Source organism: Schistocerca americana, chromosome 1, assembly GCF_021461395.2.
Source record: "Schistocerca americana isolate TAMUIC-IGC-003095 chromosome 1, iqSchAmer2.1, whole genome shotgun sequence".
In the NCBI taxonomy this organism is placed as follows: Eukaryota; Metazoa; Arthropoda; class Insecta; order Orthoptera; family Acrididae; genus Schistocerca; species Schistocerca americana.
Genome location: NC_060119.1, coordinates 596,682,931 through 596,708,298, shown reverse-complemented (window position 1 = coordinate 596,708,298; position 25,368 = coordinate 596,682,931). Strand labels below are relative to the sequence as shown.

Here is a 25,368-nt window from a genome sequence, read left to right as displayed (position 1 = left end):
AACTTGCCCTTCAGTATATCCTCTCTTCTCGTTATCCGCCAGGCCTCAATCTCCGCTAATTTCAATTTGCCGCCACTCATACCTCACCTGTCTTTCAACAACATCTTTGCCTCTGTACTTCCGCCTCGATTGACATCTCTAACCAAACTCTTTGCCTTTACAAGTGTCTGCTTGTGGCTGTGTGTGTGCGGATGGATATGTGTGTGTGTGTGTGCTAGTGTATACCTGTCCTTTTTTCCCCCCTAAGGTAAGTCTTTCCGCTCCTGTGATTGGAATGACTCCTTACCCTCTCCCTTAAAACCCACATCCTTTCGTCTTTCCCTCTCCTTCCCTCTTTCCTGATGAGAAAATTCTGCACAAAAAGGGTACCAAATACTTTGACACACTGATACTTGGTTTAAACACTGAATTCTAGTACAGCCCGTAATACAGTACATCCACCTTTCATTGTCGCTATTCAGTTAACACCTTAATGAAAACTGTCATAAGTAATATACTTCTCTTTTTAAACAAACAGTTCAATTCATAGAAACAATACAAGGAATGTGGCTTAAGGTCACTCACTTTGGTTCATAAAGGTGCCCTTCATCAATGAAGATATTTTCTACAGTTTTCCAACAGCTATAAAAAGTTTAGCTAACAATGTCTAGCTTCAGGAGGGCCTAAAAAATTTATGGCGGACAGCTTTCCCTACTCCACTGATCAGTTTCTTAACAGAACGAATTGATGCACATATTATTAACTATATCACATTATAAGGATGTTATGTAATGGCAGCTTCAAGACTGTAATGTACCTATGTAAGAGAAGATATGAAGAATGATGAGATGCAATAGTAAACCAGTGAACCTGAACTCCAAAACAAAATTTTGAAGGTTATTCGTTAATATTGTCTGAGTATTATCAGGAATAACTGTTCCACTGACTCCAGTGGCTCATTGCAGAGAACTTTCATTTCATTTCATTTTTTTACCAGCACTTATCTTTGTATCTGTTTTGCACTGAAAACATCTGCACAACAGTACAAATGTCAACAATGTCCACAGTGTGTCTTGCCTGAAAACAATTATGCCTGCTTTATTCTTATGCCTAAAGCTTGCAATCAGTGCTGCTCAGTTGTTTTCATTTTCAGGTTTGTTTTTTCTGGCAGCGAGAGTTGTGCAGTAGCATTGATATGCAACAATACGGGTAGCTTTACTGATCAAAAGTCAGTCATTGTGAACCCTGTGTATGAGTTCTCTGAATACACTGGGAGAGGCATGACAACAATGTGCTGAGCTGTTTGCACAGAGCTGGCAATCATATTGCAGTGTTTTTGCATCTGAGGATCATAGCATTATTTTGTGTTTTGCGTTTGATACTTTCACTTTAGTGATTGCTTAGTACAGGTTTTTTCCCTTCTATGAAAGTATTTTCATAGAAACAAAGATAGTTGGGAACAAACTAAACAGGGAAAAATCGTAATTATGTTGACATGAGCCACCAAATAAAACTAACTCTTATATCAAAATACTCCGAAAATATCCTTAAACAACCTCTCAAATTTTGCCAGTGGAGTTCAAACTCATCCTGTACAAAATTTTAGACTGCAAAATGACATCTGTGAAAACTGATTTACATATAAGGTACCATCTCCATTTTCCTGTATATATACTCATCTAACATGACAGTGTCACATGGGGGCAACAGAAGTTCTCTTTTTCTGTTTATGTCATTGCTATATTCTCTGAAAAAATTAGCAGTTATTATGATAAACAATGCCTCCATGATGGTTCCTCTGTTTACACCTTGGTTCTTCAGTTTTTCAGAACTATGGCAATACAGACTGGCTGAATGGGCCAATTCTCAAGTAGAAAGAAGGAAAGGAACCACCTCCAAGGAGAGCACTCTTGGACTGAACTAACCTCGTACTTGCCAAATGTTTTAGTTTATTTTCTCCCAGTAATCTCTTGAGGACTACACCACCCTATTTTATACTATCAAGATTTTTCTCCTAACATGACAAAAATAGTTACACAGATTTTGTATCTCACAAGCATGAATGTACCAGGTATATACATTAATAATCACAAGTCACATGTTTAACTGAAGCCCTGTGTATAAAATGTGTTGAAATCCATGGTGCTGACCTGTTAGGGAACCAACACGCTGATAGACGATCAAGCAAGTTCAGCAAGCCTCACGCTATCACTATTCTAGCCTGCAGACAAAAATACTATCTTATAAAATTTACAATCTCTGGATCATTAGACGATTATTTTCTGAGACAATGCTGCTTAAGATGACGTATTTTTTCTACAAGAGCAAGTAGTAAGATTTGTTGTGAAACAGATCATTAGTATTTAACAGAAAATTCTCCAAAGATCTTGGAAGTACTGCACTCATTTTATAGTACACATGACCTTTAGTGATATTTTTGGTTGATAACAACAATCAGTTTATTGGAAAATGTGACACAAACAACCACACCACTACACAAGAATCTTTATTCGTCACTGACTATGTATGTAGCCTGTGGCTAGGAGTGGAAGTCTATATCCTGATGCAAAACTCTCTTTACAAGTTGAGCATAAATGTAATACCCAAGATTGGTTATGCCTGCAAAATTCAAAGTTAATTAAAAGCATTCTTACAGCTACTACCTCAATAAATTATCTGATGATCTACATACAGAATATACGAATACCTTTAGTAGTGCACTAGACAATGACACCACTGTAATCATGATCCTTTGAAATTTATTAGCGTACCCATGAAAATGATTACATGTTAAAAAAAGCACCAGGAGATAAAAATCAATTGACTGTTATAAGTTATAGTGTGACAGTCTCCTTCAGTTTGGATCTTTCTTGCTAATTGCTGAGATGCTCATTTAATGCCTTCATGTGACAAATCTGATAATCACTAGTTAGTGTTAATTTTATTATAGCAACTATTTATCGGTTCACTTATACCCCAAATTGTTTTACACCCTAGGTGTTCTGCTCCATAATGTAGTCTTTGAAACAATTATGAATGAATTAATGAAAGTAAACAAAGAAGACCAAATCAATATAGTCAGTTCTTTAACTCAGAATGACAGCAGCCTGGTATCACAAAAAACAACCAGTCCAGATTGCGAATTTTGTTTATTTTTATAAATATAAAGCATCTGCAATAAGGGCAGACTGTTTTTTTGTTTCAGTGTACTGAGCTGTGATGTAATTTGTTTCCCTCTCCATGAACCATACTGATAATATCAACCCTATCATAAAGCAAGGATAGGTCCTAATTATGATAAGTACATTGGTTAATATCATCCTTTTACCTTTGGTTGTTGTAATTTTTGTATAGAAATATTCTTAACAGATGTTCCAATAGTATTCAAATTTGTTAACATTTTACTATATTCATTTCCATCGACATACACTTTTAACAGCTGCACACCTATTGGGAGGTGGAAATGTGTTTCAAGGTGTTCAGCTGGTGACTGAAACAGAAAGACCAGAGAGATTGAGCTATCTTAAATAGTCCCACTGGTCAGCTGTGTTAAGAACCACATGTCAAAATTAATTTTCTAGTATAAAATAATGAAATAAAATTAATAATTTAAACAGGTGTGCTTTTAGTACTTACTCTAATTCTATATGGATCAGTGTAGATAATTGTTCTTGTGAGATCTGGGCTCAGCTGTGTTGCAACAATCCTACAAAGACAGACAAAATTTGTGTTTATGAAACAAGAAGAGCCAGAAGGAGATCTCATAAATTGTTTAACTTTTGAATTTACCTATTCTGATGTAGAATTGTTCCACTCAACACACCTTTCTTCTCTTGACAAGAATGAAGGATTTGTATTGCTTCTAAGAAAATACTGCTGGCACTCTGAAAACATTTATTAAAAATTTACCAGGTGCTCTCAACAATGACAAAAAAGACCATATAATCTTCACCCAGAAAAGTAATATCAATGATTATGAGATATATTACAAAAGTTACTGAAACTGGAGCAAGGCAAACAGTGGCACAAAAGGTACACTTGCTGACTCCAACTACAGAATATCTACGAGGGTTGTTTTTTAAGTAAGGGCCGCTCGCGCATATAGTCCCGTAGTTCGCGCGGATGCTGCAACAAGCCACCGCGCCACTTGCCGGCATCCTTCCCGTTCACACTGATGCAAGCTGCAGCTCTGTAGCTGATGTGTACGCATCGCTGTGCTACTTTATAATGTTTACGATTATTGAATTGCCCGCCGCGTGTGAGATACGGTCAGAGATACGTTTTTTGACCGCGAGAAGCCTATCAGCTGCAGAAATTCATCGTCAGTTAACAGAAGTTTATGGCTTGAATGCAATGAGTGAAGGTAAAATGCAACAATGGGTTAGAGAGTTTAAAAATGGCCGTCAAAACGTCCATGACGAAGAACGCTCAGGCCGGCCCTCTGTGATCACTGATGATTTGGTGGCTGCAGTCAAAACAAAGATTCGTGAGGACAGAAGATTCACAATTTCCACTCTTTCTTTGGAATTTCCACAAGTTTCAAGATCGGTTTTGTACAAAATTGTGTTTGAAAACCTAAACTTTAAGAAACTGTGTTCTCGGTGGGTACCCAGACTCCTCACAGAGGACCACAAACGGAAGAGATTTGCCACTTCATTTGACTTTTTGATTCGTTACGAGGAAGAAGGGGATGACATGTTGAGTCAAATTGTCACTGGAGATGAAACATGGGTATCCCATATCACTCCCGAAAGCAAGCGACAATCGATGGAATGGCGACACACAACCTCACCCGTCAAGGTCAAAGCCAAACAGACGCTGTCAAAGCGCAAGATTATGGCAACTGTGTTCTGGGACCAGCGCAGTGTTTTGCTAGTGGACTTTATGCCACGAGGAACGATAATCAACTCAGATGCCTACTGTGCAACTCTAAAGAAGCTCCGCAGAGCAATTCAAAACAAAAGGCGCGGCATGCTGACAAAAGGAGTTTTGCTCCTGCACGATAACGCTAGGCCTCACACCTCTCAAAAGACTCGGGATTTGATTGATTCTTGTGGCTGGGAAGATTTGGACCATGCACCACACAGCCCCGACCTTGCTCCTAGCGATTTTCACCTTTTTCGGTGCCTGAAACACCATCTTGGCAGGCAGTGCTTCAATAACGACAATGAAGTGAAAGTGGCCGAATTCTTTGAAGAGGGAATTAAAAACTTAGTTGTACGGTATGACAATTGCTTTAATAAACAAGGCAACTATGTAGAAAAATAGGTAAAAGTGTATAGAATCAGAAAATAAAAGTTTTTTTACAAAAGTATTTGTATCTTTTTTAAAAAAATAAAAACAGCCCTTACTTAAAAAACAACCCTCATACAAGGGGAAATTTATGGCAACATAAGCAAAAATTTAATTTAAAAAATAATAGAAACATGAAGCCAAGCAAGAGTGGGCAACATGTCAGAACTTTTGACTCAAAACAGGCTCTGAGCACTATGAGACTTAACTTCTGAGGTCATCAGTCGCCTAGAACATAGAACTAATTAAACCTAACTAACCTAATGACATCACACACATCCATGCCCAGAGGCAGGATTCGAACCCGCGACCGTAGCGGTCGCTCGGTTCCAGACTGTAGCGCCCAGAACCTCAAAACAGGTATAAAAGGCAAACATATCATGGTGCATGCACATTACAATAAATGTCCCTTTTGGCAAGAAATCTAAGGCACTTTTCCTACTCTTCACTACAGTATATCATTTCTTAGGCATTGTCTTGGCCTTCCAAAAGAAGAAGCACTAGATCTGAAAGTTCATTACTAATTGTCTTTGCAATTTATGTTTGTGCTGAAAATCTAAATTTAAAAAACCAATTAGGAATTTGCTCCCCATCCTTCTAGATATGACTCCAATAATTTAATTACTTCTTCACAACACTCAGTTTCTTATATTTGTAACACATGTTTCTCAATGGAGAACTGCCAAACAGTCAATAAATGTTCAAAGATTGGTTTCCTTGCACTTAGATATAATCTGTCTCTAGTGTAGCAGTTACTGCCCTCTGGTAGTATTTGTGTTCATTTCTCAAATTCCTTTTGAGTCTGCTTAAGTACATTTGACCTGGTTGTTTTCCTTTAATTCTTATCTGTTACTTTGGGACTGTTTTATCTTTACCTCTTGCAAGACTTTTGTCAGTCTATGAATCTCATAGTCAATGCTGCCTTCAATCTATAAAAGGTTGTATGTCACTACAAACTGATATAATTTCTGGTAGTCTGCTTTACTAAATAGAAACTGTGTGTTGTGTGTGTTTTTGTGTCACACTTGCAGCCAAGTTTGTGATTATGACATTATGATTGCTGTGTGTAGCCGTGTTGCATACTTCCCATGATACAATGAGCCTATTAGATTTTTTATTCGCTACTGTAAAGTCAGTGTTTGATTTTGCTTCTGCTCTGTTGCTGTACGTGTAGGGCTGACCTCCCTGTTAACTATATATAGGTTGGTCATGTTTATCTTGTCATTAATGCAGCATCCCTGGCTATCTGTCCATGATGAGTGCCATAATGTTGAACAGGTGTTCATATCTGCAGTGATAATTAACTTTTTACGTTGTTCATGTTGTGCAGTTCTCTCTATCCATTCTTCGTGAGGATGGGCTTCATCAGAGAATTGCACATAAATTGATGAGACTACCTACATGTCATTCCCTTTACATATTTCTCCAGAATTACCTGGTCAAAGCATAGTTGTCACATCTTTGTCACAGTCCACTGCCTGTTGACTAATGTGACCACAACTTCTGGACTGGTACCCCCTGTGATCACTATCGCATGGTTTGCGAGACGAATCAGATGTTCATTCCTTGTGTATGGCTCCTAGGAGCATACCACATCCACACAACTCATCCAGGGCCTTTTGCAACTCCACATTTATGACAGTGCTCTGCACAGTGTTTAGTTGGAACAGCTCCAGGGATGATTGGTGAAATAAGAGCATTTCATGACTGTTCCTGGTCAGGACAAAGACTGCATGCCATGTGCTCTTGCAGACACACTGTCCATTTGGTCCAGATCGAACACTTGCAATCTTCACATATATACTCTCCCTATGAGTTCATGGGGATCTGTTGGGAGAGTTTCAACCTGTAAGATCTTTTGGTCTGATTGTTCACTACAGGAAAAACATACTGTGCTCCTTTTCGAGTTCATTTTGCAAGTTATGAAACACTGTGAGGTTTCAAAGATATCTTGCTGTTGCAATCTGTAAATGCACAAGTTCTCCTCTAGGGGTCCAAAGTCACAGAAGCAGTTTTGTTGGATTTTGTGAACATCTTACTCTTTTTCTGCAGTTTGTGGTTTGTGATCAGTTTCTTCTTTGTGTTTAGCAGATGTCTGGTTTTGTGTGTTGTGTTGTCTGTGATCTGTTGCAGCTGACTAGATGCATCTGTTTGTGTGTGGTCATCATTGTCAAGTTGTTGCCTATCCCATGTTTTGTTGGTTGCTGTTTATCGTTGCCGATACAGTCATTGTTCTGTTATGAAATGTGATGTGCTGCATATGGTTTTTGCTGTGAGTATGTAGTCCCTTGATACAAAGTGCACTGGCTTGATGTATCAACTTCTTTTTGTCACATCATATTCCTTTTACTCTATTGCATCTGTCATTATTTTTGCAGTCTGCCTACTCCTCCTGGTCACCCGGCTTGTGTTGTGTTAATGGTTTGTGTGTTCATATGTGTGTCTGGTCTTAGATTTGGTCTGAACTATCTCAGTGATATGTCTACAATGTAAGGAAAAGGTAGACTCCTGCTTCCCGTAAAGACGAAATGTTAAGTCGCAGACGGGCACAATTGAAAGTCACTTACACTTTTGGTCAAAGTGAAAAAGAAAGAGAAATATACACCATTCACTCACACAGGTAAGCAGACCTCACACACATATGACCCCAACTCTGACAGCTCTGGAAGTGCCACAGTTGGTGGTCATGTGTGCATGAGGTGTGCTTGGTTGTGTGAATGAATGGTGTGTGTTTCTCTTTCTCTTCTTTTTCTGATGAAGGCTGTGGCCAAAATCTAAAGCCTTTTAATTGTGCCTGTCTGCAGCGTAACACGTCATCTTTCAGTATGTAGCAATCTATCTTTTCCTTTCATTGATGATATCCCAACCCAAAGATTCTATTGTTCGATTTCAGTGATACATCTCCAACAGAGGGGTCTGTTTGGTGTTAGTCTGCTGGTGACTCTGATGTTCTAGCAAAGAATGCACTTGGTTGTGCACTGTGTGTGTGTGTGTGTGTGTGTGTGTGATTTCCCTACAGTACACTGGCACATTCGATTACGACTAGTACATTCCCTGTTTATGACTTTATACTCTAATTCCTCAATGCGTAAAGCAAACACTATTTGTGTAAATGTGTGTTGGTGTAGTCCATGCTTCAGTTGCCTAGCTATGTTGTAGTCCATTAGGACCTGCATTACAATCTTCTCTCAGTAGTCTATCATACCAAAGTATATGGTACATATTTCAGTCAACAGTGTATGAGGCAGAGAGCATGTTTGCACGTTGACTTCGGCCTGGGCAACTGTGTAGTGCCAGGCACATATCCTGGTAGAGAGTGATCTGTACTACTTACTCATTGTGTTGGAACTGAAGTTTATGATGCAATCAACATGCTCACTGTCATTCTCTTGTACCATGTAAGTGAACATGTGCATGGCCATATACAGTGATGCAATCTCTCTATCACATAGTTGTCTGTATGACACACTCTCCCAGTCCACCTAACTTATCGCAGTTCCTTATTCACCTTTTGCACAGTGTGCACCCTACACTTTCAGACATCCTGCAATCTGACTGTCTGGGATCTGGTTTGCCACACTTGGCACAAGTTACTTCCCATTCTCTACATTTATTTTCTGCAAGGTCTAGGTCTTAAAAATTACAGCACTGTTGAACACACACAAAATCTTGGATTTGCAGCTCCTTAAGTCGATGTATACTTGGTCCTTCAGGGGTAGAAGGTAGCGAACTTGAGGGCTCTCTTCAGTTATATTGTTTGGAACCTTTTACCCCTTTCTCCTGTTCTGAATCATAACTTGACCCATCTCGTGAATTCCTCTTTATCTAGATCATCACTTAAGATGATTTTATACAATTTGGCAAGAAAGTTTTCATCAGAAAATGTTATCAGCACTTGATACATTGCCAAGCACGGCCATCTCTTTTCTGACTCTTCACACCTAATGTCCTTTATCAGAGTGCAGTTTTCCCTATATCTTTTTGTGGTCAATCTGTGACACTTTTTCTACTGTTGCCATGATGGCTGTGGATCTGATGGTCTTTACCCTAATTTTGTATTGTCTAGGATTGAGTGTCTTCATCAAGGTTTCCCTAACAGCATACATATCTTGATTATTGTTTACTTTGAAAAACAGAACATTTGTTTGCTATGCTCACTACTCCTATCCTAGGTTCTACCTTATTTTCTGGCTTGCTCGCAGTGCCTGCCACAACTATCTCCATAAAGAAAGTGGGGGGTGGTCTCACTTGGTTTCTAAGTTGTATATATTCCTGCTTCATTTTCTTTATTTCTACCTCTAGTCTTCAGTCTTGTCCTTCCAGTGCACTCACTACAGCCAACTCGCAGCATAGGTACTCATTTTCTACATGTGACGTGACACTATTCTGTTTTTCAAATGTTACTTATGTCAATGTGAAGGCCCAGGTTTTGTTTCTGACTCTCACTGTGATTGTTATCAACAATCTTGTTAGTTTCATTCAATCTGAAGGTCACTCAGTATCTCATCGACGGCTGCAATTTTCTCTGTAGTTGAAGTGCTCTAAATTGCATCCTGATCAGCTACGCTACCTGAATTAGTTCTCTTATTAACACCTGGTTTGCTACTCAGTGGTCTCCTGATTGTTTGTTTGTTTTGTTTAAGGGCGCAAAAACAACTGGGGTCATACGCACGCAAGTCAAGAGTACAGAACACAAAGACGGAGAGGAGTATAAAAAAAAAGATACATCAATCACAACTGATGTAAGAGAAGACAGCTACAAACAGGGACGCGGAGAAACAGCTACAAAAGACACCACACCGAAATGGAGGTCCAGAATTAAAAATTACATGGCCTTCGTCATATTGCTACAACAGGTACAAAGTAAAAACTGGTCAACAGCCCTCATGTCATTTGCTAAAACGGCCAATAACTCAGATGGCAAACCAAAGCAGGAATGTAAATGGTTAAAAAATGAGCATTCCGTCAGGAAGTGGCGGAAAGTTAAAACTTGGGCGCAATGTGCACAAGGGGGGGAGGGGGGAGGGGGAAGCACCACTTAACAAATGACAATGGGTAAAAAGGCAGTGCCCAATCTGCAAACTAGTTAAAGTGACCTCCTCTCAGCGGGACGGCCAAGAGAGGAGGTTGTCCAAGCCGCTGGGAGAGGCTTAATAATGTGGATTGGTTGGTTTCGGGGAAGGAGACCAGACAGCGTGGTCATCGGTCTCATCGGATTAGGGAAGGATTGGGAAGGAAGTCGGCCGTGCCCTTTCAGAGGAACCATCCCAGCATTTGCCTGGAGTGATTTAGGGAAATCACGGAAAACCTAAATCAGGATGGCCGGACGCGGGATTGAACCGTCGTCCTCCCGAATAATGTGGAGCTTACTCCCATAAAGGGAAGACCAATGGTGATGCCACCTTCTGACAGACGGCAACAAAGAGATCATTGGAGGGAATATAGGAATTAGTGGGCTGAGGTACAAGGACTGCAGCCTTGGCAGCAGTGTCAGCAGCCTCGTTTCCTGGCAGCCCGACATGACCAGGAACCCACAAAACATCACACTGGCTCCAACAGGAGTGAGCAAGTGACAGTTTTCCTGGACCTGTTGCACTAATGGATGGCTGGTGTACAACACACTTAGACTTTGAAGGGTGCTGAGAGTGTCTGAGCAGAGGAAACAATTGAATAGTCTGTGTCTCTGCAGGTACTCTGTGGCCACATACAGAGCGTAGAGCTCGACTGTAAATACTGAGCAGTGTGCCAGAAGCCGATATCGAAAAATGTTGGCGCCAATGACGAAGGCACACCAGACACCACAGTCAGTCCGAGAGCCATCAGTGTATGCAAAGTTACTATTGTGAAGTTCCATGCGAAGGTCGTGAAACCGAAGGTGATAGAGCGAGCCCGGAGTAGTGTCCTTAAGAAGCGAATGACAGCCAAGGTTAACATATGCCACTTCATGAAACCAAGGTGGTGAAGGGTTCACACCCACTGGGAAAGCTGCAGGTAGTGTGAAGTTAAGCCGCTGGCAAAGTGCCGAAAGCGGACTCCAGGAGGTAACAGAGAAGAGGGACACACACCCTACTGCTGCTCAAAGGAATCATCGAAGAAAGAGGCATAGGATGGGTGGCCATGAATGGCAGACAGGCAGCATGCATACCTGTTGAGGGGAGAGTCACGGTGATAGGGCAGTGGTAGTTCAGCAGCTTCAGCATACAGACTCTCAATCAGGCTAGTGAAAAAGACACCAGTGGCCAAACAGATGCCATGATGGTGGATAGTGTTGAGACGGCATAATAGGGACGCACATGCAGATCCTTAAACAAAGCACCCATGGAATGGACAAGGGACTGGTACAAATGGAGGAGAGTGGTTCAATCAACACCCCAGGAAGTACCCCTGAGGACACGTAGGACACTGACAGACCATGTACAGCGGGCTGCCAGGTTAAGAGACATGGGAGGACCAAGAGTGTCGTCTACCGAGCATGAGCCCCAGGAATTTCATAGTTTCAATGAACAGAAGAGCAATAGACCCAAGATGTAAGGATGGTACAAGAAACCAATTGCACCACCGGAAATTCATTCAGATGGTTTTATCAGTGGAAAAACGAAAGCCATTGTTGACGCTCCAGGAGTAAAGACGATCAAGACATCACTGAAGATGCTGCTCAGTGAAACAGGTCTGTGGAGAACTCCAATAGATGGCAAAATCGTCAACAAAAGGGGAGCCGGAGATGCACGGCAGGAGACAGATGACAGCAAAGAGGACAAAGCTCAGGACGGAACCCTGAGGCACACCGGTTTCCTGGATGAAGGTGTCGAACAAGGCAGAACCCACATGCACACTGAAAAGTCAGCTTTTAAAAATTTCTGAAGGAAACGGGGCAAGCAGCCATGGAAGACCCACATGAAAAGTGTACGGAGGATACCAGTTCTCCAACAGGTGTCGTAGACCTTCTCCAAATCGAAAAACACGGCCACAATCTGGGATTTCCACAGAAAACCGTTCATGACATGGGTGGACAGAGTGACGAGATGGTCAACTGCAGAACGACGCACTTGAAAGCCACACTGTGCAGTCATTAGTAAATTGCAAGACTCAAGCCACCACACCAGCCAGGCATGAATCATAAGTTCCATCACCTTGCAAACATAGCTGGTGATATAGATGGGGCAGTAGCAAGAAAGAAGGTTTTTGTCCTTTTTAGGCTTAGGTATGGGTATGACGGCAACTTCATGCCAACGTACGGGAAACGTGTCCACTGCCCAGATGCAGTTGTACGTATTAACAGAAAGTGCTTGCCCGCAAGAGAAAGATGTTGCAACATCTGAATGTGGAAAGCGTCTGGCCCTGCGGTGGAGGATCGCTATGGATTGAGAGCATGATTTAGCTCCCTCATAGTAAAGGCGGCATTGTAGCACTCACGATTCTGAGAAGAGAAGGGTATCACCTGAGACTACTCTGCATGTTTCTGCTGGAAGAAGGCACGGTGATAGTGGGAAAAGCTCGAAATTTCCACAAAATAGCGGTCCAAGCTGTTGGAGATAGTAATAGGATCCACGATGACATCATCTACTACTGTCAGACCAGAAATTGACAAATAGATCTCGGTCCTGGACAGCTGTTGGAGGTTGGCCCACACAACAGCGGGAGGGGTGGAACTGTTAAAAGAACTAGTGAACGAAATCCAGCTAGGTTTTTTGCTATGCCGAAGAACGCGACGACACTTTGCACACGTCTGTTTATAATGAATGCAGTTTTCCATCATAGGATGACAGTTAAATATGCAGAGCGCCTGCCTCCACGCCTGAATTGCATTGTGGCATGCCTCAGTCTACCAAGGGCCTGGGACACGGCACACTAAAGAGGAAGTGCGAGGAATGGAACACACTGCAGCAGTAAGGATAATGTTTGTGAGATATTCCACCTGGCCATCACAACTGGAGAAATATTGTTCTTCGAATGTCACCAGGGAGGAGTAAAGCTGCCAGTCAGCCTTAGTAAGCTGTCATTTGGGTGTGCATGCAGGTGGGGTAGGATTCAGAAAACGGACAGCACATAGGAAATGGTCACTTGAGTAGGTGTCAGGAAGAACGGACCACTCAAGACGATGGGCAAACTGGGCAGTGCAGAAGGATAGGTCCAAAAGTGAATAGATGTGCGAGGAGTCAGAACAGAAAGTGGGTGCTCCAGTATTAAGGCAGAAGAGGTTAAGTTGGTTAAAAAGGTCAGCCAAGAGGGCACCTCTCTGACAGGTCCTGGGAGAACCCCAAAGGGGATTATGCACATTAAAGTCACCGAGTAGCAAAAATGGGGGAGACAGCTGCCCAATAAGCTGAGAGAAGTCTGCCCTGGTGACACTGAATGACAGTGGGACATAAATGGCACAGAAGGAAAAAGTCAGGTGGGGGAGGAAAAGGTGAACTGTAACAGCTTGAAGATTGGTAGTCACGGAGGTGGGGTGATTATGAATGTCATCCCATATGACCAGCATGATGCCCCCATGAGGAGGAATGCCGACCTCAGGGGGAAGGCCAAATTAACTGGGAATAAATGTGAAAGCTCAAAGCATTCATGAGGACACAATTTTGTTTTCTGAAGGCAGAATACAAGGGACTTTGTGATGCTAAAAGCAGTCGTAAATCCTCTTTGTGGGACCAAAGGCTGCAAATGTTTCATTGGAGGAGAGTCATGATGGGGAAGAAATGAAAGGATAATACCTCGGCGGCTGCCAAGTGGCAGCCTGCAAAAACTTGCTGCTACAGGGCACAAAAGCAGGATCCTCCTCCACGAGGTCCACAGAAGCATTGGCTGGTTTGGGCTGTGTCTGTGGAGTCCAACACAGAAAAACAGTTGATGGTGCACACCAGCGACACGGAGGCCGGCCAGACTAAGGTATCACATGGCAACACTGTCAAAGAGGATCTTGTCTTTGTTGAACTTCTTCAAGCCTTTCCATTTAGCAGAAGAAGACTCGGTTGGCTCGAGGGACGTAGGAAGTCTTCACGGGAGTACTACTCTCCTTTTCAGCCTACTGGTTGTGTAGCTGGTGGCTTCGCCCTTGAGGTGAAAGTTTGATGGCTTGTTGCTCAGCTGGATGAGGGGATGGTGATGCTACCTCGACACTGGGCAATTTCACAACTTTAGAGCTGAATTTGAGGTTGCATGCTTGGATGGCCATGTTCTTCATGGAGCGAGAGGTAGTAAGAACAGAACTATAAGTGCCAGATGAGAGAATGTGGTGTTTGCAACTAGACAGTAACTTGCGAGTGACTGGGTAAGGCACTTTTTCCTTTACCCAGATCTCCTGGACAACCCGCTCATCAAGATGCAAGGGACAATCCTGAGAGGAGGTGGCATGGCCACCGTTCCAGTTGATACAGTGGGGAGGAGGAGGCGGTAAATCGCCCTTGTGCGCATCCCTACCACAGGTTACACATTCGGGTGGGTGCTGACAAGACATACTTGTGTGGTTGAAACGATGACACTTGTAGCAGTGCATCGGGTTTGGAATATAAGGTCAGACTGTGATAATTTCATAGCCGGCTTTGATCTTGGAGGGAAGCACTACTCTATCAAAAGTGAGGTACTAAGGAGGAATCTACCTTTCTCATCACCCGACGGACGCAATGGCACCGTAATCAGAGAGGTATGATTGGATTTCGGCCTCGATGAGACCTTCAAGCAGCCTAGTGTAAACAACACCACAGGAAGAATTCAGAGTTCTATGGGCCTCGACACGAAGAGGATAGCTGTAGAGAAGTGATGGGATACGCAGTTGTTGTGCTTGAGAATCAGAAATAGTCTCCAAAAGCAAAGTGCCATTCCATAAACGAGAGCAGGATTTCACAGGGCTGGAAACTGCATCAACACCTTTCTGAATAATAAACAGATTTTACCACTGCAAAGGATTGACTGCCTTCAGTACAAGCAACCATGAGGAACCGTGGCGCAGCTGGAAGGGTCTTAGAATCGTTAGCCTCATTCAGTTTACATTTCGTAGACGCTGATTGTGAAGATGATTGGCTCAATGTGAGAAAATCCCCCATGATTGCCAGTGTCTCCAATCATGCACTCCTGCCAACTGAGGGCTCCCTTCACAAGGGGGCACACCCACCTTAGGTGATTGTTCACACCTTAGGTCACACTTCGCTGAACACCTGACAGAGGGACCAACTGGCAATTTGGGAAGGTAGCAGCTCTGGCAATCATCCAGCCCTGGGTCTGGCCTGTACCGGGGGTATGTGCAAACCCTATCTTTCAGCCCAGGGCTCGGAATTACATGTTACCCAGTCATCTGTTACGCATCAGACTCATGGGCCGGCCGTCAGTAGTGCACAGGGAGGAAGAAAAAAAAAAAAGAGGAACCTCAAACGCCGAAGCGGAGGAACAAGAGGAGGAGGAAAACAAAGAAAGCAAAATGGAATGAAAAACAGTGGTGAGACTGTTCTTATGTCAGCGACGGACAATGCAGAACATTCCTATTAACCATTAACACCCCAAGGGTGGGGAAAAGGGATAGCAAGAGGATAGACATGCAGTACGGAAGGGAAAAGATCCTGCTAAGGCTGGGGCGCAGGGTAGCCAAGCACAAACCCACCAAAGAGTGGCGAGCCCCCTGGGGGTGGTGTCTTGTTTCTTATCATCTCTGATATTACAGTTATGCTATTTGGACTAACGGTGGCTGCTGCCAGCAAAGCCCATGTAATTTACCCCAGTGTCTGAGTTACAGAGCAAGTATGGAACCCTACAGGGTAGAAAGCTGGACATCCACATCTCAAACAATATACAGAGGTGAGGTGATGGGAGCTTCCATCAACTACTAATGCCGTGCGACAGCCAACCCCTAATTTAACAGTGAAGCTCTGAGATGTTACAGTACAAGCTGCGAGTTTGAATCAGGATATCATACAGATTTCACTATTGAGAACACCTGCAAAACAGCTTTTTGTAAGATACACCACAATGGAGCACTGCTGACATGTTCCACAACAGTGTCGACTGAGTCACCAGCAGTTGCCAGTGACAGCTGGGCAGCTGGCAACACTTGATGTGGAGCTAAAGGCATTGTGTTGCTCTCTCAGCTCAGCTGACAAAGCATGACAGACCGATTAACAAGAGCACTAGCTTGCAATAAGCAATGTGAGAGGGTGACGATACCTCCAAGCTAGTGGTGACCAGTTTCACTTCAAAACAGTTATCACTTCAAATGTGTTATTTGCACTTAATATCTCTTTCAAATACCATGCACCAAAACAAATGTCACTTATGGCACTTGCGAGAGTAAATAGCAACTGTTAACTTCAACTTTTAGTATGCAAAAACCTCATCTCAGCATGGAGCTGATATCAAGACAATCTTGGCTATGTTTGCCAAAGCTAAACTGCCTCTACTTTGTGAACTTAACTTTCACTAAAATTCAAAATTATCTCATACAGAACAAAATCTCTACTTTATCATAAATAGGTAATAAATTGCAGTGAGGTGCTGGAAGTGCACCGTGTGTGTGTGGGAGGGGGGGGGGGGTGCAGGGGGGAGGGAGGGGGCGCACGAATATGTGAGTGTGCACACACATGTCACAGAATGGTAAAAAGATGTTGTGAAACCACAATGACAAGCATCAGGTGTGGATAAATAGAAAACTCTCTCAGGTAAAAACTAATACCAGAACCACCACTCAGACAAACAGCAGAAGCAAGTAGTGGCCAATCTTCAGTGTTTGCAGCCAACTGGAGTGGGTCCTCCCATCTGTAGATCTGACCATGAATCACATAGATGTAGCCAATACAAATATGACAAAACAGATGTTCCCTTTGGGAAGAGTGAAGGAAAACTTCCTTTACAATAGGGGAATCTTCCATTGCTTGTAGATTGTTTGTAGCGGTATAGGTGTCTTTCGGAGCAAGAAATATGTCAAGATCTGAGTGGAAGAAACATCAAGCTCAACAGAGGAAAGTGGAAGTCAGAGCAAAGAGATTCTACATGAAGCTTCCTGGCAGATTAAAACTGTGTGCCAGACCAAGACTTAAACTTGGGACCTTTGCCTTTCGCGGGCAAGTGCTCTATCAACTGAGTTATCCAAGCATGACTCATGACCCATCCTCACAGCTTCAATTCTGCCAGTACCTCATCTCCTACCTTCCAAAGCTGTGAAGACGGGTCGTGAGTTGTTCTTGGGTAGCTCAGTTGGTAGAACACTTACTGTGAAAGGTAAAGGTCTCAAGTTCGATTCTCAGTCCAGGACACAGTTTTAATCTACCAGGAAGTTTCATATCAGCGCACACTCTGATGGAGAGTGAAAATTTCATTCTGCATTCCATATGAACTGCTGCTGCAGCAGCAAACCTGGGTTGTCTTTCTAGGCAAAGAATGCCACTGCTGGGGAAAAGGATATGGTGATTCAGGTGTTCAGGACAATTGCAAACATGTATTGCTTAATTCAGTAACAACTTGCAGTGCCTTATATGTAGAGGAGTAATCCCAGGAGTCTGTCTAAAAGGCCAACTGGAAGTCTGACCCCAGAATGGTGCACAGGGTGTAACACACATTTTGCCAATCGAATACTAGAAGTCATGGGTGAGAGCCCACAGCTGAAGTTTCATTATGGCAGCTTGTAGCTGGTGTTCAGCAACAGTCGTGACTGAACAACTGCAGTAAATACAAAAGTCAGCGTATAGGAACAGTGAGACCATAAGCCCCATAGCTCCTTTCTCTTGTGTATGAAGGATGCTAGAATTGAATGTGAAACAACTGAAAAAATGGAAAATCGTGGATAAAACTCAGATGGTGAGTTCTGAAACGCCATTCACACAGTGAAGTAAACATGTGGTAAGTCCAAGAGGTGTCACAAGCCTTCTAAAGTTAAAGAAGATAGAAATGAGATGTTGATGACCATCACGAAATTAACACTAGGAGTTGGACAAAAGAACCTTCGGCTCAAGAAACCAACACAGCTGTCAGTTCACTATTCATTTGACCGATTTCCATAGAATAATTGTGAGGCTGATAAGTCCAAAGCGCTCCATCTCAGATGAGGTTTTACCCAGTTTCAAGAGTGGGACAATCATGATTTACTGGGCTGGGAACTCACCCTCACTCCAGAAACGATAAGAGATCACAAGAACATGATGTCAGTAAACCACAGATAGGTGTTGCAATATTTGATTGTAGATTCTGTTAGGTCCTGGGACCATGTCATGGCCAAGGATAGGATTGCTAAGGAGTTTCCATTCAGTGAAAGGAACATTATATGGTTCCAGATGTAGTGTAGTGTAATCCTTGATCCATCTTTCATGCAGCTGGAGGGTGGAGGAGTAGTTGACAAACACAGATTATTGAATGAAGTTTCCACCAAGAGTTCCAATACAACAGGAAGGTCAGTATGAAAACTGCCCGTCTAAAAGGATAACAGGAACACTGATTGCTAGCTGGTAGCCATATATACAACACAGCTTGGCCCACACCTGGAAAAAAGAAGCATAGACACCTATGATAGTGACATCTTATTTCCATACAGAGCGTTTTCTAGAGTTTTACTGCATTGTGTGCCCAAGGACAGGGCCCTTTAAACCAATAAGATTCCCAATGACAGATGATAATTATGTCGGTGGGGAGTGTCAGCCAATGATGTATGATTGCCTAGGAAATTTTCTGTGTCCAGCATCAGACTGGTTTCTGATGAGGCTTTCCTGAGAAAAGGGACATTGTTATGTCTGCTGCTGTTAGTCTAGTGGTAGTTGTATCCCATAGTACATCATCAACATTCCCTTGTGGAGTAGCACTGAATGGTTTGGTAGAGGAAGGTAACACTCTGCTTGGGTGTGCTATTTGTGTGAGACAATTTTCCAACAGGAATTCAGGGCCCTGATACAGATATAGTGGGAAGAGAGAGCATATTGCCACACTCATGAGGTTGGTTGGTTGATTGATTCAGGCAAAGCAATCAAACAGCGAGGTCATCGCTCACATTGGATTAGGGAAGAATGGGCGAAGGAAGTCAGATGTGCCCTTTCAAAGGAGCCATCCCGGCATTTGCCTGAAGAGATTTAGGGATTACATGGAAAACCTAAATCAGGATGGCTAGACATGGGTTTGAACCGCATTCCTCCCAAATGCGAGTCCAGTGTTCTAACCACTGCGCCACCTCGCTCAGACATATTCACACAGCCATCAGGGCCCAACACTGGCAGAAATGTAGATGTGATCACCCTCAGTATAACTAGGACTTAGTCATCGTATTTGCACAGTTTACTGTCATTTCAGTTGGGTGTAAGCATTCACAGTTTTTCCTCATTTCAAAACATGAAACACAGTCAACAGTTTTTACTCTGGTATCTTCATTCCTGCTCCGAAACAAGACAATTAAAAGACTGAGGGGAATATTGTCCTCGGCGGTTGATATATATTGAGAATTGGTTGCACAAAGTATCATCATGCACCATCTGTCCACAGTTTCCACAGATGGAGGACATTTGTGCAGTGTGACAACTTTTGCCCAAAATACAAATAATTTAAAATAGCATGTGGGGAAGAAGGTATGGCTTTTCATTGCAACATTAAACCATTAACTTTACCTTTTCTGGTAATATGTCCCCTTTGACAACCAAAATATATGTACAAGTGAGTATACTGTTATCTTTTGGTGCCCGTTGTCTATGGTAGACACAACGGAGACACAGCTGTTCCAAGTTTGTACACAGTTCTTCATATGTCTGCTAGGCGCAGTCACAATGAACAACAAGCTCCTGGACTATATTGAGGCTCTTCTCATGAGTGATGATGATGATGATGATGGGAATCTCACCACACTTCTCACAGAACTGTCACTGAGTATGGTTACAATATTTATCAGGACGGAGCTGCTTCACATTTTGTTAATAGATACTCCTTCCCCAGAATTTCATTCAATATGGAAAGAAAAAAATGATCTTGTGGTCCAAAAAATATATCTTCAGTTTGAGCACAGTCCAGATACTGAGAGGAGCTTTCTCTAAATTCTTTTTGAATCTGCTATCCTCGTATAACAAGACCAGAGAAGGGAAAGATTTGGGATCATACACTATGTGATCAAAAGTATCCAGACACCTGGCTGAAAATGACTTACAAGTTTGGGGGGCCCTCCATTGGTAAATCCGTAATTCAATATGGTGTTGATCCATCCTTATCCTTGATGACATCTTCCACTCTTGCAGGCATCTGTTCAGTCAGGTGCTGGAAGGTTTCTTGGGGAATGGCAGCCCATTCTTCATGGACTGCTGCACTGAGGAGAGGTATCGATGTCAGTTGGTGAGGACTGGCACGAAGCCAGCGTTCCAAAACATCCCAAAGGTGTTCTATAGGATTCAGGTTAGGATTCTGTACAGGCCAGTCCATTACACTGATGTTATTGTTGTGTAACCACACCACCACAGGCCATGCATTATGAACAGGTGCTCGAACATATTGAAAGATGTAATTGCCCTACCCAAATTCCTCTTCAACAGTGGGAAGCAAGAAGGTGCTCAAAACACCAATGTACACCGGTGCTGTGATAGTGCCACACAAAACAACAAGGGATGCAAGCCCCCTCCATGAAAAACACAACCACACCATAATACCACCACCTACGAATTTTACTGTTGGCACTACACACTCTGGCAGATGACATTCACCGGGCATTCGCCATACCCACACCCTGACATTGGATCACCACATTGTGTACTGTGATTTGTCACTCCACACAACATTTTTCCACTGTTCAATCATCCAATGTTTACGCTCCTTACACCAAGTGATGTGCCATTTGGCATTTACTGGCATGATGTGTGGCTTATGAGCAGCCACTCGACCATGAAGTAAAGTTTTCTCACTTCCCCCCTAACTGTGATACTACTTGCAGTAGATCCTGACGTAGTCCGGAATTCCTATGTGATGGTCTGGATAGATGTCTGGCTACTGCGCATTATGACCCTCTTCAACTGTCGGCAGTCTCTGTCAGTCAACAGAGGAGGTCACCTGTATGCTTTTGTGCTGTATGTGTCCCTTCACGTTTCCACATCACTATCACATGGGAAACAGTGGACCTCGGGATGTTTAGGAGTGTGGAAATCTTGCATACAGATGCATGACAAAAGTGACACCCAATCACCTGACCATGTTCAAAGTCCATGAGTTCCGCGGCGCACCCCATTCTGCTCTCTCATGATATCTAATGACTACTGAGGTCACTGCCTGGCAGTACGTGGCAGCACAATGCACCTAATAAAAAAACACATGTTTTTGGGTGTGTCTGGTTACTTATGATCACATAGTGTATCTTTCTACATTGAAACAATATATTCTCTCCAGTGAGACTGCTGGGGTCTTGCAGCCATCAGCATGAGAAAATTTGATCTTCCTCACTGTGAATCATCTGTTACTCTGCCACCTGCTCTGACCAATGGCTCTCCCCGTAGGAGCCACCCCACTATAGCAATGGCTGTCCTGCACAGTAACTGTTGCCCAGAATCCCAATGCCCCAGAAACTGACAAGTACATCCTCCTTAGCACACACAGGGAGTTTTCAACTCTGTCACAAACAGAGCATTTCTTGCACTGTCAGGCGACAAAGAACGTGCAGCTCCTAGGAAACTTCACACAATCGACTGGCTGCCGTGTTAGGTTTCAGGGACCTAACTCTATCCACATACACAAAAGGTGATTATGAGTCAATTACTCGGTGGGAGGTATATCCACCATTCTTGGCAACCTTCCACGTATGGCAGACACAATTGTAAAATTTTGAAAGAATGGTGGCCAAATCCTGAAGCAGGAGGAAAATGTGAGTTAATCAAAATTAATGAGGGAAAAAGGTCTGCAAAATCAAAGCAGCCCAACCACAACCAGTTGCATAAAAATGCCAGGTTGTCAACAAGGAATTCCTTCTACATACTACGTCAGAGAAAAGTAATAGTGTGCCGAAATACAGCACAGATAAGGAAGGGGTACTGCAATGGTTAGGAAGCCCATGTTTGTGTTGTATTTATTCTCAAAAAAGTTGGGCCCAGTGAGATGAATATAAATCAGTTACAAATAATTAATTTTCTTGGGTTTCAAATAGTGAAACTGTTTCACTTTTCCTTTTGGTTGATACACTACTTAGTGACATGTCACACAGGGTGTAGAATCAATATGATATGTTTTGAAATGCATTTTCTTTTACTATTTATGAGTCATTAGCTAATAAATTAAATAAAGCCAACTACTTTACATTGCCGTTGAAGTAACCAATATGCAGCCATCTATGAACTGACTATTAAACCATGAAACTTTAACAGATCAGGGGATGACACATCTATTCTAAAACAAAAATCTAAGTGTCTACTAAAATACAGCCTTCAAGCTCTGAAGAAGATCCTAATAGTTTAGCATATAGTCACTTCTTTTTTTTCTACTTTTTGTGTGTTTCCCCATGACTAAGCACTTCATCTTATCACTGACCCGTCCCTTGAATGCATGCTAATTTTCCACCTACAATTACCCATTATTATACTGGTTCCAGTGACAAAAAAATCTTGCTGTTGTCTTTATCTCTACAATACTAGAAAGTCCAAGATGGAATACAAAATACAAACAATGGAAAATGTGACGATAACCACTCATAGTACACCTACGGCACTGAGCAACACACAGACACACAAACAACAGTTTTATAATTTATTCATTCATCCAGAGAGCTTTCAATAAATGTCCTTCTTCATTCCGACCAAAAAAAAACTAAAAAGCAGGGTGGTCCAAAAGTCACTACCCGTAACAACCTAATTGATAACAAAACAAAAAATTGGAATTTGGAAGTAACTGAACACTTTAATGAAGTCTATAATTGAACACTTTACTACAGCTACAGGATTATTTATAACATTCCTTCTCAAAGTGTTTTTCATCACTATTGATAAATTACATCAGGTGACTTATTACTACAATATCAGTGAGTCACTGTCGGAATTGGCCAACTCATGAAAATACCTGGGTGCAACACATTGTAGGGATATGAAATGCAATTGCTTACATTATTATTATTATTATTATTATTATTTGCATACAGAACAGTGTTGAATGACATGGGGAGTAGGTAACTGAAAGAGATTGCGTAACTTGCCAGAAGCTGCTGTCGTCTAACAGTAGTGGCGGGACACCGGCTTCCGCCAGGAGGCTGTCAGCAGGGCTTGTACAGAAGGACCCCATTGCCAAGTGCATGCCAGTGTGGTGAACAGGGTCCAGCAGGCTACTTCTTTCTAGAAAGCATATACTTTATTGTTTTCAAATACAACCTTAATCTCCTTCGAAGTACTCTCCATTAGCATTAATACACTTGTCCAAATGTTCATTCCAGTGTTCGAAGCACCTTTTAAATTCGTCCTCTTTGATACCTGCTAGCACTTTCATGACATTGCATTTTACGTCTTCCACATCCGCAAAACGCTTCCCTCTCAAGTCTCTTTTCATCCTCGGGAATAGGAAGAAGTCCGAGGGTGCTAAATCCAGCGAAAATGGCGCTTGGGTCAAGGTAGTTGTGTTTGTTGAGGCCAAAAACTGGCAAACGCTGAGAGCCGTGTGTGCAGGAGCATTGTTGTGATGCAGGAACCACACACCAGAATCCCACAAAGCCGGACGTTTTCACGCCAAACTTACGCGAAGCTGTTTCATAACCTCCAAATAGAATTGTTGGTTTACTGTCTGGTTTTCAGGGACAAATTCAAAGTGTATGATCCCTTTGATGTCAAAAAAACAGATCAACATCGTTTTCACATTCGATTTCACTTGTCGAGCTTGTTTTGCTCGAGGTGAGTCAGGTGACTTCCATTGTGATGACTGTTTACTTTCTGGATCGTACCCAGAGCACCATGACTCATCACCTGTAATGATTTTGTTGAAAAAATGTGGATCATCTTTGAACACGTCCTTCATTTTGAAACAGGCTTGAACACGATGATCCTTTTGATCTCCGGTACGAAACTTCGGCACGAATTTTGCTGCCACTCTTCGCATCCCCAAATCGATGGTCAAGATGCGCTGAATTGAGCTCCAGGACAACCAGACAAGTTCTCGAGTTGGTCGATTGTCCTGCGTTGATCTTCACTGATAAGATCACGGTTTTTGTCGACGTTGTCTTCGCTTTGAGCAGTTGAAGGTCGACCGGAACAGGGCTGATCTTTAACCACCATTTCTCCCTTTTTAAACCAAGAAAACCATTCGTACACTTGCGCTTTACTAAGAGCATGGTCTTTGTAGGCTGTCTGAATCATCGCAACAGTTTCTGCTGTGTTCTTGCCGAGCAAGAAACAAAACTTCACTGCAGCACATTGTTCGTAAGAACTAGCCATTTCCTTGTGCCACATCTGTACTGTACACACACTCAAAGAACTGCCAAAGAAACCACACTTCTCACTGTTGGGTGACGCTGCGTGGCAGAATGACTCAGCAGAGCTCCTACTACAACCCTCTGGCGGCGCAACCTGCTACTACAAGTACACGATGTGCAGCGTTACAATTCCGGTTACTTTTGGGTCCCCCCTCTTATGTGGTCCATACCCCATGAGGAGTGACTAAGAAAACAGAGAGCATTCAGCTTCTTCATGCAAGAAGCCTTGAGCCAGCAGACATGCGGCAGCGAAGTTAGCTTCTGGTCAAATAAAATACTTAAGAATTGAAGAGTGTTAATGATTTCAAGTAACTGGACACCAAGATAAATTTCTGGGTGTGGGTGAACAGTCTGGAGTAGAAAAAAATGCATGACTCATGATTCTCCATGGGAAAATTGACAGTCGCATTTCAGCAACCACTCATTGACTCTCCAGACAGCCCCCTAAAGCTGGCACTCAGCAGTGCACAATGATGCAGAGGAATAGTACAGGCAAAGATCATCCATGTACAGTGGCGGAGAGACTGTGGGGGCCACTGAATTTATGATACATTGATGATAACAAAGAGCATTACACTCAGAACTGATCCCTGAGCGACTCCAGTTCCTTTATATATTGGCTGCTGACAGTTGAACCTATCTGGAGCCGAAAATGTCAGAGATAGGGAATTCTGGATAAAAATGGGTAAACTGCCCCAGAAACCCCACTTATGCAGTGTAGCTAGTATGTG

At 42.7% G+C, this 25,368-nt stretch overlaps 1 protein-coding gene across 1 annotated transcript in view; it reads right to left on the bottom strand.

The window, feature by feature from the left end:
* LOC124606964 overlaps window positions 1-25,368 on the bottom strand; it is a 76,212-nt gene that overhangs the window by 34,152 nt on the left and 16,692 nt on the right. Inside the window, exons 4-6 of the mRNA XM_047139105.1 lie at window positions 3,769-3,863; window positions 3,616-3,685; window positions 3,308-3,469 (exon numbers count right to left, since the gene is read on the bottom strand). Of these exons, the coding sequence (XP_046995061.1) occupies window positions 3,308-3,469; window positions 3,616-3,685; window positions 3,769-3,863 (327 nt within the window). The remainder of the gene's footprint in view (window positions 1-3,307; window positions 3,470-3,615; window positions 3,686-3,768; window positions 3,864-25,368) is intronic.